Source organism: Sceloporus occidentalis, unplaced genomic scaffold, assembly GCF_023333645.1.
Source record: "Sceloporus occidentalis isolate IW3139 unplaced genomic scaffold, rSceOcc1.0.p SCAF_2, whole genome shotgun sequence".
Taxonomy (NCBI): Eukaryota; Metazoa; Chordata; class Lepidosauria; order Squamata; family Phrynosomatidae; genus Sceloporus; species Sceloporus occidentalis.
In genome coordinates this window covers 239,328,674-239,345,097 of record NW_028316982.1, presented here as the reverse complement: position 1 = coordinate 239,345,097, position 16,424 = coordinate 239,328,674, and the positions used below count along the sequence as shown (strand labels likewise).

Genomic DNA, 16,424 nt, shown 5'->3' with positions numbered 1-16,424 from the left:
TTGATAGCCAAGTTGGGACTATTGTCACAGATAGAGGTGGCGAATTTTTAAACAAACAACTGTACAATTGGTTTCAGAAGGTGGGGATAAGACATGAAACCACTAATCCTGCTTGTCCAAGTGAGGATGGTTTAGCAGAAAGGAAAATCCAGGACATAAAAAGGATTTCTGCTTGCATGATGGCAGATGCAGGAGTAGGTGAAAGCTTTTGGGGTGAAGCTACGCTGACTGCCATACATATAAGTAATAGATTGTATCATTCAGAAATTGAAGACATTCCCTACAGGGTCTTGTATGGGAGAGTGCCAAATTTCAAATATCTAAGAGTGTTTGGACAATTTGCAAATGTATACATACCTGCCTGTTTCAGGAGGAAAGGAGAACCCAAAAGCAAAAGGCTAAGGTTTCTAGGATATTCAGGGAATAGCTACAAGTTTCTAATGAGAGGAAAAGAGATACAGTACTCTAGGTCTGCAAATTTTGAAAGACATGCTGGCTGGGACAAGCTGCATGCCAACAAGGAAGTGTTCTTGAGGTTAGGTAGCTCAAGTGAGCAGGAAGCCCAGACTGAACCAACTTCAGGAAACGGAGGGGTTTCAGTCAAGCCAGAAGCCTCTACTAGCAGTAGTGGTAGTACCTCAGATGGGGAGACACAATCAAGACCAGTAACCACTAGAATGACAGAAGACAAGAGATTTAGCAGAAAGACAACAACTTCTAGTGCAGACAGTGATGAAGGGAGAGGCAGAACGGCAGAATTCATACCCAGGCGTAGTCACAGAGTTAGGAAGTCACCAGATAGATTTGTTGTGACACAGGCAAGAGCTTGTACAGTTGTAGAAGAGCCTGAGAGTTTTGAAGAGTTAGAAACTTTTTCTAGGGAAGAACAGGAAAGATGGTGTGAAGCAATGGATAGTGAATTTAGTTGCTTGGTGAACAAAAATGTGTTTGAAGTTGTGGATAGACCCAGAGATAAGAAAGTGATTGGTTGTAAATGGGTATACAAGAGAAAGGAAATGCCTGATGGAAGCATTAAGTACAAGGCAAGATTGGTAGCTAAGGGTTTTGCACAGCAGCAGTATGAGAATTTTGATAAGACTTATTCTCCAACAGCAAAGCCAGAAAGTTTGAGAATGGTGTTAGCTGTAGCAGCAAGAAGGAATTTAGTTGTTGAACATTTTGATTTTGAAACAGCTTATTTAAATGCAAATTTAGATGAAGAAATTTTTATGGAACAGCCACAAGGTTTTAAAGAGAATGGAAGTCAGAAAGTCTATAGGTTGAAGAAGGCATTATATGGTCTAAAACAGAGTGCCAGAGCTTGGAATTTGTGCATTAATGACGAGCTAGTTAAGTTAGGATACAAAAGAAGCGTAGCAGATGCTTGTGTTTATACAAAAGGAGACATAGTGCTAGTGATTTATGTGGATGACTTGTGCGTGGCAGCAAAGTCAAAACAGGAAATAGAGTCAGTTAAGAGAGAGTTGTCAGAAAAGTTTGTTTTAAAAGATCTAGGTTTGTTGAAATCTTATTTAGGCATCAATGTTGAATGGACACAAGAAGGACATTGTTTACTAAGCCAGAGAAAGAAGATTGAAAATTTGATTTAAAAGTGTGGTCTACAGAATGCTAAGATAGTTAGAGCTCCAATGACAACTGGTTTTGTATCTGAACCAACAACCAGAGATTTTGAGGACAAGACATTTTTCAGGAGCATCATAGGATCTCTACAATTCATTTCTTGCCACACTAGACCAGACATTTCGTATGCCGTGAACGTTTTATCTAGAAGACTTTGTGATCCTAAGGTTGAGGATTGGACAGCTGTAAAACACTTGTTAAGATATTTGAAAGGGACCCTAGACAAAAAGTTAATCATCAGAAGCAGTAATGCAGATTTAGATTGTTTTATAGACAGTTTGTTTGCGTCAGAATTAGGAGACAAGAAGTCAGTCACAGGAATGATAATCAAGTATAGTGAAAGTCCAATAGTGTGGAGAAGCAGAAAACAAACAAATGTAGCATTAAGCACATCTGAAGCAGAATTTGCAGCTTTGAACGAAATTGTGAACGAGGTACAATGGCTTGAACAATTGTTAAATGACTTAAACGAAAATTTCAGAGTACCTGTAGAAATTCAGGAAGATTCACAATCGTGCATAGCGATGGCTGAAACAGAAAGTTTGAAGAACAGAACCAAATATGTGGGTGTAAGGTACCAAAATGTGAGAGACATGGTTCAAAAAGGAGAAATAGAATTGAGGTACATAGAAACACAAAATAACATAGCAGATTTGTTTACTAAAGCACTGACAGTGGAAAAACATGAAAGGTTGACACAAATGGTTGGAATGACATTGTAAGCCACATACAATATTTTATTTCGGAGGGGATTGTTAAGGAAAATGCAACATGGGATATACAGTGAAAGAAATAAAACTTGTATGTGAGAGTCAGGGTGACTCAGCAGAAGCAATTAGAAGCCACACAGGTGTAAAAGGTAATGGAATTAACAAGTCCTAAATGCCAAGGACAGAAATGTAAAGTGGATAATTGAACACACCTGAGAATTGTTAAGTGGTCAAGGTGAGATGATGAAATCATTAATTGTGGGTTGAACTAAGAGAACCAATGAGAGTGGATGTACACGCCCACTGGGTGGAAACAGACAACAGTGGGTGGTATTTTGCAATGACTATAATAATGGCTATGAATCCCAATGTATTTTGTGGGTAGTAGTGAGGAGTTGTATTGGATAGTTTTGGAGCTGTATATAGTAGAATAAAGTAGATCTTTTATATAAGACTACTGAGTTGTCTGGTGTCTTGAGTGAAGATACAAGAGCCAGCTGGATCCTGAAGAAGTGGGAAGACTTCTGTGGAAGCAAGAGTGAGAAGGCTTGGAGAGTTTGTCAGGGTCTTCAGCCTATTCTCTGTAACTCTGCTGCTTTAGAGCAAAGCTTTAACCACTGGCCAAAACTGGTCAGCGCCGGTGCGTAACAAGGTGGTGAGTTCAAGCCAGAGGTGAAGAGCAACAACTCCCATCATCCCTGACATCCACATCTTAAAATCGGGGGAAATATATTCCAAATTAGGCTGATCAATCCATACTCACAACTGCAAGTAACTATCTGTTGTAAGTTCCACTTTTTTCAGCAACTTGTGCCAAAGAATGCTCCACGGTGTCTACAAGTTGCCTCTAGGGTTGAGGCAGATTTTTATTTTGGGGCTGCTAACATTAAAGTGAGTTTTATATATGTAGCTTCTTAATTTGAAGATTCAAAAATTGAATCAGAAAATGGTTCTGCCAAGAAGCAGATATTTAAATACTCTAGCTCTTAGACTTTAACTGAAAGTTAATCGAAATTCATTTTAACTTAAGGCTTCATGTTACAAGTATTGCTAAGTGACCGCATACCATACAATTCCTAGCCCACTTAAACTATGAGCCTGCCATTTTAAGTCAGTATAGTGCCACTGGTCTAAATCCAATCTTGTGCCACTGTTTCTTTTGTGGAGTACATCCACTGAAATGAATGGGGCTTTTTGTTACAGCTAACCTGGCCCAGATTTCATTGATTTCAGAGGGGCTACCTAGGTAAGACCAATACTTGATTTAGTGACTGAAAAGCCCCATGCGTTTCAGTTGGTTTGCCCAGGTAGAACTGATGTTAGATTTAGCTAATTAACATAAATATAACCAAATGACTAAAAATCCAGGTACTTTTACTTGACTGACATTTGGATCAAGGTAAATGTTAGGAAGCTATATTACTTCTCTGTTTGGAGATTTGCATATTGATCCCCAGAACATTTAGCAACACATGCAAGTGAGTCAACTTGTCGTTCATACAATATTCATAAAAAGCCAGTCAGTTGCTGGGGCATTCTATTTCAGTCTGCAAATGATAGGTAACACATTTGAATGCTCCTCCATGTAAAATAACAACCATGCTCACATACAACGTTCTAGAGCACTTTTTCCTGAAATCTAGGCTTACATGCAAGGAGGGATGACTGTTCTGTGTGGAATCATTCACTTCATGAAATCACAATTGTACTCTGAAATTGGTCTGTCCATTAAGAATGGCACTACCCAGTTATTCTAGATGTGAAGAACAGCTATTACAGCCCATAGGCAAGAAGCCATTTTAGGGTTACTGCCATAGTACTAGATGGATAACATATGGATACTGCAGAGCTTCAGTGGCTATGTGCTTCCTGAAATGCATGTGACTATCTGTGCTCCAATATAATTATGTGTTTTCTATCCTCCTAGACAATCCAACACACCACCCAGAGTGCAGGAAATCAGTTATCGCTAACACTGTACACATCTATAGTTTGCATAGATAGAGCACAAATGAGGGCAGTGCTTGGATGTGCTGCAGCAATGAGTGTCCAAGGTTTCCTTGAGCTTTCAGTGGTCTGTCATCTCCTTTGGCATCGCTTCTTCCTCTGCTTCAACCTGTTTCTTAGCTTCTATCATATTCTGAACCTGGAAGCAGCAAAAAACCAAAAACAAAACAAAACCAATGAAAAAGGAATCTTGAAACACTGGATGACTCCATGGAAGCTACTGCAACCAACTGAAGACAGTTTGGGAATGAGGTCAATCTTTGCACACATTAGCCTCTTACTGCACATTAACTGATCATTTTTATATGCAATTAACAGTGCAGGCATTTGTTCTTATGTAAAGGACAAGTTCTGGAGAAACTAGAGCAGGAATGCAGGGGGCCAAGTTTAAGTTCTCCCTTTCCTCTTGGCTGCAATCTGGTTAAAACTTATTCCTTCATAACTCCAAGAGCTGCATTAGGGGAGCTAGCTATGAATGCGAAGGTAGCACAATTGGCTTGGTTCCTCCCATGGAACTTTAGCCAGAAGGTACCTACAGGGTTCCAGCCAAACAATGACCAGCCCCAGATTTTCTTCATTTCAGTAAGCATGCAGTATCATGTGCCTTCTGGTTATGCCCCAGTATATCCAGTGAGTCCTTGGTATCCCTGGGAGAGCCATTCCAGATTCCCTCACAGATACCAAAATCCATGGATGCTCAAGTCCCATTGTCCTCAGTGGTGGTGCAGCCACCATTGGGGACAATGGGACTATGCCGCCCCACCTCACCCCCCCCCCCCCAACTTGCCTTGCCATGGCAGGCAGCTGTCTCCTTCCCTCCTCCTGTGTCTCCTTCCTCCTTCTCTTACCTCCCCGTCACCACTATTCCTTTTTTCTTCCTCCTCTTACTCCTTGCTGCCACCACGCTGCCTCTTCCCCTGCTACTGTCACCCTTCCTCCTTCTCCTCCCCCTGCCACTGCTCTTCCTCTTCTTCTTCCCTCCTCCTCCTCCTTTGCCGCCTCTGCCTCCGCTCTTCCTCCTCCTCTTCCTCCTCCTTTCCCCCACCTCTTCCTCCTTGTCTTCCCCCAACTGCCACCTCTTCCTCCTTTTCCTCTGCTCCTACTCTTCCCACCTCCTCCTCTTCCTTCCTTTCTCCTCCTCTGCTGCCCCCCCCCCCAGGTCCTGCTGTCCGCGGATGCTGATAGCTGTAGATGGCAAGTCCACGGATATGGAAGGCAGACTGCAACCGCCATAGGAAAGCACATGTATGTGCAAGTTGAAAGAGGTGCAAGTCCTTCTTCCCTACACTTCCTGCTAATTATAAATGGCAATTGTCAGTGCTTTAAAATAAAGACTCTCACGTTTCTCCTTCTTTTCTTCCCTACATGTGTCTGTCTGCACATGTGCACAGACACGTATCCATACTATAACAACTGTCATCAGCTAGGGTTATTACTTCCCTGAGGACAGTCTAAGTATTGACACGACTCTCCTTTGCACTGAGTATTCTTCTTCTGGAACTATAGTATGAAAAACATGTGTCTCAAGCTCTAGTGCTCTTTTTATTTTTTCTGAAAAAAAAAACATTCTTTGCATCCTGGCAAGACCACATACCTGTTTCAACATAAACTCAAGTGGGTTCTCAGGCTTCTCATACACCAGGTTTTCAGTGATCTCCTAGGAAAGACAGAAGTGATTATATTTCTCTCCTGAAAGCTAATAATGAAATGATAAAGAAGTATATTGCCACAGGCAAGGATGGCTTGGCTTGCAAGACGACAAAGGCATCATTTATAAAGATATATATGTTTACACACTGAGACATGGTGCTTCATTTGACCCTTCTTGAAATACATCCAGCACATAGAAAAATTCACTTTTAAGTTAAGGTGGCTTTTAACTCCTATCGTTTTAAATTTTAATATATTTCCGCCCGACCCTGATTTAAATAACTGAAAGCTGCAAGTTAAAATGCATCTGACAATACATTCAAGGCTTAGCTACATTACGTTTCTTTCTTTCAGTTAGTCCCAAAGGTGCTACAAGATCTCTCTACATACATTAGACTTCAGTTATTTATATTTCTTCCAGCCGCAAGGGTCCTTACAGTGGCTTAGCTACAGACTTATAAAAAAACAAAATCAAAACAAGAACAAAAACAATTAAAACAAACCAGAAATAATAACAAAAGCAACAGCCATTGCACCCACACTTCAAAAACAAAACAATAAATGAATAATACTGTATACACTCATGAATAAGTCTAGAAATGTTAGTAAAAAAATTGACCCCAAAAACCTGAGTCAACTTATCCATGGATCAATGTAAGTACTGTACTTTAACTCTTATTTTTAAAAAGGAGCTATCCACTGGTGATAGGCAAGAGTGTAATCTGTCCTGGAAGCAAGACTCACCTCTAGTGTCTCATCCATCCAGCATTTAGTGTGAGCACAGTTACGCCTGCTGAAATTTTGTAAGTTCTTTGGTATTGTTTTCCTTTGCTTCAGCCTTTAGATTCCTCTATACATGCCCCTAAGTTTTAGCCTTGATATATCAACAGATCATATCAAAATCTATAATTTTGGCCCCCAAACCTGCCTTCGACTTGTATACGAGGTCGACGTATACACAATAAATTTAAACACACACGCACAAGTACACAATGTGTAAGTCCGTTTTGATTACTTTGTAGACTTCATAATCCATGATTTACAAAGAATGGAGCAAGCATTAAGTTTACATACTCTACCCTATTTGAATTTGGCGCTTTGTTCTTTGCTTGTACACTCGTCCCTCCTTATTACTATTATTATTATTATCCCGCTCTTCAGCCAAAAGGCTATCAGAGCAACTTACAGTTTGTTAATTAGACATCTGCTGGGGTTTGGAGCACAGGAACCCCATGAATGTGGAAAAACCGCAAATAAAAAAAACACAATGTTTTTATCTGAGAGAACACCTCTCTAGGAATCTCTAGGTCCTGCAGTGCAACTCTGTGGTCAACATCTGCCAGATACTGACCACAGATTTGCGCTGGAGGACCTACAAATGCCTAGTGGAGTGTTCTCTCTAGGAATCTCTAGATCCTTCAGTGCGACTTTTGCTTAAAGTTGGCCACAGAGTTGTGCTGGAGGATCTAGATATTCCTACAAAGAACATATTAATAAAATACATGAATAATCAAATCTGCAAAAGTAAAAGCCGCAAATGTGGAGGGATAAGTGTATTAAGCATAATTCTCCATCACATCTAAAAAAGTTAGTTAAACTCAGTTAGTTAAACCCAATCAAAGTGACAAAGTCAAAATCAACAAATACGTTTGTATATATTTCCGAGAAGCCTGTATCTCATCTTCCACATGACAGCAATGGGGGAAAGTGTCATTCAAGACAGGGGAGAAAGACAATTCACCTGAAATATCTGCAGAATGTTATGTTTCTCCATGTAATGAAGAGAAACCTCAAAGGGATCTTGATACACCACAGGCATGGGCTCATCTAGGAATTCCTCCTCTGTGGTTCTAGTTGATGGAGCAGCCTGTTCTTCTACCTCTGGCTGCGTGACTTCCTGCTGCGCGACTTCCTGCTGTGTGACCTCCTGATGTTCCACTTCCTGATGTTCCACTACCTGATGTCCACTATAGTGGGGCTGTGCAACAGTTTCCACTGATCTGACTAAACTACGTGGTAACTCAATTTTATTATGAGCAATCAAACTTCCAAGAGTTTCCAGAGGTGAGTGAGGAGGAGAAGATGTAGATTCTGTTGCCTCATCCATGGCCAACACCAATTGAAAGAATTGAGATTCAGGCTCAGAGGAATCAGATATGAATTCTGGCAGTTCGGAATGCTGCTGCACCTCAGTATCAGGAATATTTTCAGGCTGTAGCTTCAATACAAACAAAGAAGATAGGAAGAGGTAAGAAGCAGACATATGAATGCATTCTTCTGATATCTGGTAGAACTTAACTACTTCCAATGCTGTTGGTAATTATAAGGTGAGAGGAGAGGCATAGTCCAGGATCTTCATTCTTGCCTGGTCCTTAGAATTTTTCTCATATACCTGCCCAGATGCATAGCTACCAAACACTGTCAAATACTCTTCTGGAAGAGGATAAAATCCAACATGCATGAATACACATATCCTTTTGACAATGGTAACAGGAGTATGGTAGCTTTCATTTTGTGCAGCAAATTATTTCCATTCTACTTCACGAAATATACCCATTCCCCCCTCCTCCATTGCTAATTCTCCAATGATTACCCTTTCCAGTTATGGCACTCATGGGGCTTAAAGTACAAGAAAGCAGGAATAGGAATAAGCAATCTTCCAGATGTTGTTGTATAAAATAAGTTCTGCCAGCCCTACCTAGCATTATTTGATGTTGTTGCTGTAGGGGAAAGAGAAAGAATGAGAGCCGAGACTCAAAGTATTTATAAAAATTAAAGCAAAAAACACTTAAAAGTTCATAAAGAGTTACAGTGGATCCTCTTTATCCGCGGACTTGCCATCCGCAGATGTGAGCATCTGCGGATGGGAAGCTCGGGGGGGGGGGGCAGAGGAGGAAGAGGAAGAGGAGGAGGAGGAAGGTGCTGCATGATGGGAGAAGAAGGAAGAGGACGAAGGGGAAGGCGAGGGAGGAGGAAGGCACGGCATGGCCCAAGGCGGGAGGAGGACAACAAGGAGGAGGAGGCTGGGAGGGGCGCGCCTTGCCCACCACCACAAGGGCGGGCCATGTAGCAGCAGCCCCCATACCCCATGGCTGGGAAGGGAAGGGAGGGAGCAGGCAGAGGAGGATAAAGGAAGGGGCTCAGCAGGAGGGTTCCACCAGAGGGCATGGGACCTCTGGCCAAAAGGGGCTCCAGGGCCAGTTGTCCAGCTCAGGGCAGTGGGAAAGGAGGGAGGGCTCCCAGCTCCCCAAAGCAAAACACCAGCAGCGGTAGGAGATTTAACTCCCTCCTTCCTCCTCTTCGTCCTCTGGCTGGCTTTGGAATGGGCAGCCGAGGGTGGAGGAGTGACTGCGCTGGGAGCAGCAAGTGCCAATGCCTTCAATGTGTGGCTATGTCACCATTGAGGTCAATGGGACTTGAGTATCTGCGGATTTTGGCATCCTCAGGGGGATCCAGAACGGATCTCCCATGGATACAGAGGGCCCACTGTATAAGTAAAAATCTAAAAAACAACTGTTAATTCAATTAAAACTGTCCACATAATTAAAACCATTAAAACAAATCCATTTAAAGACAATAGATAAATGTCTGCATGGTGAAAAAATAGTCATGGTTCTTCACCTCTATTTCTTCAGACCCTAGCCCCTGGAATCTTCCCTGCAAAAGCTAAGAGACCCTTGCTACTTGAAATGGCCTGCCTCACTTGCCACACCTTGGTGTAAACAATCCTCTGCTTGCTGCAACCTGCAGCAAAATCCAAACAGGCAAAGTTACCATCAACATCACTTAAGCATTCTTAAATACTGGGATCTCAGGACATTTATATGAGAGAATGAGCAGACTCTCTGTTAGTTTTTGAGGCTATTTATTATATTCAGTCATTGATATACAAACATACACACTCCCCTTAGGGAGAAACATTGGCATGTCAATGGCTAGGCACATGGCTTTCATTACATCAATTGAATGTAAGGCCTTCTACATTCACCGCAATACAGTATATGATAGTTAAGGTGTTATACTTTCATGAAGACTTAACTTTTATTTCATCTGCATTTCTTTAGCAAGCTTCTCCGTGGGTAAACATAAAAAAAACATTACTACTTAAATAATATAGCCATTTATCCACTAAGGAATAAACCTCTCCTGTTGAAGAAATTTACATCTCTACACAGGCATCTGTGAGCACACAGGCATCTGTGAGCACACAGGCATCTGTGAGCACACAGGCATCTGTGTGGTTCTTATCCCTGAGCACTGCTGTATCTAGCAGCATTCTTTACATATTTATAAATATCTGCAATAGACATCCACTATATTCACAGTGGGAAATATATCTATTTAGCATAACCTAGCCGAGAGCATATGTTCTCTCTTACCAGCACATTTGTTCATTATCAGTATGTCTGGGCAGTTATCAGCTAGGAGCAGCATAGCTGTTTATCACTAGTTCTCTCTGCATGATGGAGGAAGATACTCAATTGACTTCTCTTCTTGGCTTGTTTTATATATTTTGTGGTCTAATCAACTGACATATCTTGCTCAATAAAAAAAATATCAACAACTCACTATATTCAGTTTAGGTAAGCAAAGAGTCTCCTCCCTAGATGTGATGTAATACAATGTACAGTTGACTACCATCAGATTACATTACATCTGATTGCATTAACTGGTACTTACTCTTTAACACAGCACCTGTCTTGAGTTTATTATCAATCAATATACAGTTTTGTTTCTTATCATATAAGATAATGCTATATTAAATATTTTTATTCAATATTATCTATGTTGAATTTCAGCCCAAAGCATCTGTGTTTTTGAAGATATGGTGTTATATACACTTGCTTTGAAAAGAACCATTAGTTGGCACTCTCTTCATTTGTTTGTTTGTTTATATCCTGTTCTATCGCCCCAAATCTCAGGGCAACATACAATAAAATCTATTTAAGAATGGTACAGAGATTTCAATGTTGGGCTGGAACAGACAGCCCCCAAAAGCCCACTTCCAGGCATCACCAGTGTGTGGCGTTTAGATGCTGCATGCCCTGATGATGCCGGAAAGTCAGCTTGAAATTGCCTGGCTACCCAGACGTGCGCAGCTTCATGATGCTCCGGTGGCACGGTGTTTACACACTGCATGCCGCCAGAGCATCATGAAGCTGTCATGGGGTTGCAACGGGGCTGGCAAAGCTGGCTTATCCCCGGCTGAAAAAGAAGCAGATCTTATCTGCTCCTTTTTTGGCTGGGTTCAAGGCAGATTTGGTCTGCGGTGTATGTTTGCTGCAGTCTCAATCCGTTTTCAGAAGGGGTAGCTTCAAGCCACGCCTTTTGTCCTATGTGTTCTCCCCCCCCCCCCCCCCCCGCAAGTGACCTTGGACAAGTCACACACTGTCAGCCTCAGGGGAAAACAATGGCAAACCATCTCTGAACAAATCTTGTCAAAAAAAACCCATGATAGGGGTCACCATAAATCGGAAATGACTTGAAGGCACACCACCACCACCACCACATCAACCTAACAATAACTATAACAGACTACATTTTAAAAAAATAATTTATAATTTAAAACTAGACAACTTAAAACAGTTAAAACAATTCCATATAGTGCTGACAATGGCACGTATACAAACCGGACAGAATCAAATAAGCATCAAAGGCGATAACAAAAAGCCACATTTTGACCTGGTGCCAGAATGATCGCCAAAGCTGCTGACAAAGCGTCTGAGGAGTGGCTATTCCATAACTAGGGTGCCACCACAGAGAAGACTCTCTATGAGGGTATTGGAAAGGCCCTCCTGGTTTTCCTGAGCTTTGTTGTGTAGTTTTTTGGAGCAGGGCATTTAGTATGGTGGCACCTGCTATTTATTATTATTATTATTATTATTATTATTATTATTATATCCTGTACGTCTCCCAAAGATGGGACTCAGGGTGGATTACAACATTAAAAAACACCATACAGCTAAAAACATGCAAAAAAGTATATTAAAATAGAATTAAATTTCTACAATAATTAAAACAAATTCAGTGCTAAAATAAAGTTTTAAAAGATTAACATGATTAAAATACATTAAAACAATATAACAACACCTCATCACATGTCTTAAAAACTCTCTCTTTTAAAAGTCTGTCTAAACAAGTAGGATGACAAGGAAGGGGCCATTCTGGACTAGGGCAGCAACGAAAATGTGTTAGTTCTAATGCCTCTAATTTCATATACACTCCAATTATCCTTATTTTTAGACACATTTTAGAAGCCTATTTCTGCAAGCTATTTTTCAACCTTACTATCTATTTTATGATCACTGCAAATACTTCATTTTTCTTACTGTTTTATAGTACATGTTTTACTATTGCTGTACACTGCTTTGAAATCTTCATAGCTGTATTCATAAATAAACACAAAATGAAATCCAGACAAGCAGAGCTGATTTAATTCAAAGATGTGCCAGCTGCAGACCTTTGGAAGAGCTAAAAAAAGAGCAGAGATACAGCAGGGGAAACACAGTTATGCGAAATCTCCTCTATCCCAAAGGTACAGCCATGATGCCAGGACAAAGTTAGGCTAGGATGTGAATAGCTTCAACTGGCCTAGCATTACACTTAAGTGGCCAGGGTCTTTTTTGCCATGTGAAAAAACCATTTAGTCAAGCCTTGAAATCAATGAACAGAATGGAAAGGGATACTGCAGCACCTTTGAGACTGAAAGAATTAATTGCATAAGCTTTCATTGACTGAGGGGCTGTGCAGAGCACCCTTAAAGGGTGGCCTCCAGCCGCCCCTTTTACAGCCAGATCGGGGCTGCAGCAACCGTATGCCACGGCCTCAATCTGGATTTTGCAGGGTGCAAAAAGGAGCCACAAAAAGTGACTCCTTTTTGTACCCTGCAAAGGGCCCAACAGCTGTGGCGCTGTGGCGCTGTGGCGCTGTGGCTTTTCAGTGCTTCTTCAGCGCTGCATCATGTGGACACAGTGCCAGAGGAGCAGCATGACGCCGTGCACCATGTGGTGCAGTGCACGGCATCATACTGCCCTGAGGGTGGAGCTGGGGCGTGCGTCAGATGGACGCTACGCCTCAACGCCACCCCCAACCTGGCCTTTCCCGCCGTTGCGCACAGCCCCCCAGACTGCATCTTCACTGCAGCAATCATACAGTATGACACCACTTTAGCTGTCATAGCTCAATACTATGGAATTCTGGGATCTGTAGTTTTGTGAGACATTTAGCCTTCTCTGTCAGACAGCAATGGTGCCACAACAAACTACAAATCCCAGGATTCCATAGGATGAAGCCATGGTAGTTAAAGCAGATTATTCCTACAGTACACCCTAAGGGGTGAAACAGATGGGTCAAATAAAGGGGTTTCCACCTGCTCTGAAGGTGGAGCGTTCAGATGACGCATGCTTCAAAAGTGGGCAGAAACCAGATTGAAGCTATGCTCCAGGGCTAAAAACGAGACCAAAAAGAAGCTGTGATAATCCAACTCAAAGTAGAAAATGCGCACCTCAATCCTGCATATAAACACCCTGATGGAGAGCAGTTCTGAAGGAGTGATCGATCCTAACCCTAACCCTAAATCTGCATATAAACACACTGATGGAGGTGCACATTTAAAAAGAACAGCGCTGGTGTATCCAAGCAGTTGGGGTAGCAATCCAAAAACGTGAAATTGGGACACCTCCAATGGATGTAAATACAACATACACAAACCAGACAGTCCAAGAGGAGGCATGGGGTGAAGGGGGCATGAAGACAGGACCCGTGATTGTGTTTTGCAAGTGTTTTATAGGCCACTCTGATGCCCTGTTACCGTTATAGGATTGCAGGTGGCACTGTATGGCTGATCAAAGGGGCAGCCATCCAGTGGGATGGCATCTAGGCTGCAAGTGGTCACCGGCGATGTGTTTGTGCGACGGTGCACATGGATGGTGGGGAGGCGACAAAATAAAATCACTCAGCAGCTGGACACTGCACCGTGTGTTCAGGCCATTCACATTCAGGCTGCTTTGGGAGCAGCCAGTGTGGATGGCAAGGTTTCAACCCATGTCCAGAAAATGCAAGTTCAAACCACTTTTTCCTACCTATCTTTTCTGGAACTTAGGACCCGAACAGACAGGCCAAAATAAAGCTGCTTCGGGTCACTTTGGAAGTATGCTGTTTAAATGTTGCGTGAGTCCTAAGAGGCCAGAAGCCACGCCAAAGCCATGTTCCAGACCTAAGGACTGGAGTGCAGTCTTGGCACAGCTTCTGGCCTCTTAAGATACGTCTGTCATTAGTCTCAAAGGTGGTGCAAGATCTTTTTGCATATGGATGGCTAAAGTAGAGTTACTGAATCATGACTAAATTAAGTTCCAAGCTGCATCCCATGAAATAGGCTCAAGCTGCTTCCATACAGCAGAAATAATCCAGTTTGACACCAGCCATAACTGTTATGGCTCGATGCTAGGGAATTCTGGGTTTTGTAGTTTTGTGAGACATTCAACCTTCTCTGTGAGAGAGCTTTGGTGCGACAACAAACCACAAATTAAAGGATCCACAGCATTGAGCCATGGCAGGTAAAGTGGTGTCAAACTGGATTATTTCTGCAGTGCGGATGCAGCTGGAGTCTTCTTCATCAGATGCTGCTAGGAATTTAGTCATGATTCAGTAGGTCTACTCTAACTACCCATATGCAAAGGGATCTTGCAGCACCTTTGAAATTAAGGGTGCATCTCCACTGCAGAAATGGCTCAATGCTATGGAATTCTGGGAACTGTAGTTTGTTCTGGCACCAGAGCTCTCTGACAGCAAAGGCTGAATGTCTCACAAAACTACAAATCATGGAATTCCATAGCATTGGGCCATGCCAGTTAAAGTGGTGTCAAACCGCTTTATTTCTGCAGTCCAGATGCAGCCTCACCAAAAGACAGTTGTTGGTAGCATGAGCTTTCGCAGACTTGAGTCTACTTTCTCAAATGAATCTGAATTACAAAAGCTCATGCTATCAGCTTCTTTCTTTGAGTTAGGGGCAAAACACACTGCAGGAACAATCCAGTTTGAGAGAGCGCTTTAACTGCCCTGGCTCAATGCTAGGGAATCCTGGGAACAGTAGTTTTGTGAGACATTCCACCTTCTCTGTCAGAGAGCTCTGGTGCCACAATAAGCTGCAATTCCCAGGACTGTCATTTGTGGTTTTTCCATATTCACAGGGTCTTGTGCCCCTAACCCTAGCGAATATGGAGGGACAAGTGTGTGTGTGTGTGTGTGTGTGTGTGTGTGTATATATATATATATATATATAGAGAGAGAGAGAGAGAGAGAGAGTGTCTATATATTCTATGTCTTTGAATTCTGACCATCCATCCTTGCATCTACTCACTGCTGCTGGACACCCCTATAAACTGCTGCGGCACCATCCCATGGAACCCTGGGATTTGTAGTTTTTCCAAGGCCTTTTGTCTTCCCTGAAAATTAGGGCTTAGTGCCGCACAAAACTACAAATCCCAGGATTCCATAGGATGGAACCATGGCAATTAAAAGTGCTGTCACTTTTACAGCATCATTTCTACAGGGCAGATGCAAAACCGTGACTAAAGGTGCATCTACACTGCAGAATTAATCCATTTTTTGTCACCCCTTTTAACTTCCATGGGCTGCGTCCATAGAATCCTGGGATCTGCAGTTCTCAGTCTATAAATCTCTCACAAAACTCCAGATCCCAGAATGCCACAGCATTCTACGTTGTAGATGCAGCCAGTGGGTCCTGATCCTGTGAGTAAAGAATAGTGACCTTAAGGACTTACTGAACGCAGGAAATCCAATTCTCTTCTCTGGGGCTATTCGACCACATAATAAAGGCTGGGGTTACAAGAGGAGCTACAGGCTGAGAACGAGGAGGGAGTGGCATCCATGGCTGCGTTTGTGGGGCGCCCCCTGCTGCCCCTGACTGCGAAAGGCTCACCTGCTGCCCCTCCAGCGCCCCCTCTTCCTGCCCTGGCCCTTGCTCGGCCATTTTGTCACAAAGACGCGTTTCATCGCCCACCGGCCCAGCCGGACCTTTTTTGCTCCTCGGCGCTTTCCGTACACGGCCCTTCTGCACCTTCGGGAAGCGAAGACAAAGGACGCTGTGGTTTCCATGGGAACCACCACTACGCTCTCCACTCCCCCTCCTTTCTTTCTATTCGTTCAGGACAGAAAGGGAGGCGGGAAGAAGAAGAAGAAGCCCGCTGATTGGTGGCTGGTGGCGAGGCATCTGTTAGCTAGGGCGGCCATTTTCTAAACTGGCGGAAGTTCCTCATTCGCATTGATTTGGGGGTTCTTATGGAACGCTCCTCCAAAGAGCCACTGTAGCATAGTGGTTTGGGCGTTGGGCTTAAGGCCCTCGGGAGCAGGGTTCGAGACCCAGTTGGGTGACTTTGAGTCCTTGGGAGGAAGGCG

General features: G+C 42.8%; 1 protein-coding gene across 2 annotated transcripts; it reads right to left on the bottom strand.

Moving 5' to 3' along the window:
• Positions 1–2,872: 2,872 nt before the first annotated feature.
• On the bottom strand, positions 2,873–16,085 carry TEX55 (testis expressed 55). Of its 2 annotated transcripts, none has more exons than XM_089508185.1 (4): positions 15,949–16,085; positions 7,750–8,226; positions 5,953–6,015; positions 2,873–4,497 (listed from the first exon to the last, which is right to left on the bottom strand). In XM_089508185.1, the coding sequence occupies exons 1-4, from the start codon at positions 15,997–15,999 to the stop codon at positions 4,420–4,422; spliced, it is 669 nt and encodes a 222-aa protein (XP_089364311.1). In that variant the 5' UTR covers positions 16,000–16,085; the 3' UTR covers positions 2,873–4,419. The 2 variants fall into 2 exon arrangements, with proteins under 2 accessions (XP_089364311.1, XP_089364312.1); XM_089508186.1 differs by having other exon boundaries at positions 7,750–8,220.
• Positions 16,086–16,424: the final 339 nt, after the last annotated feature.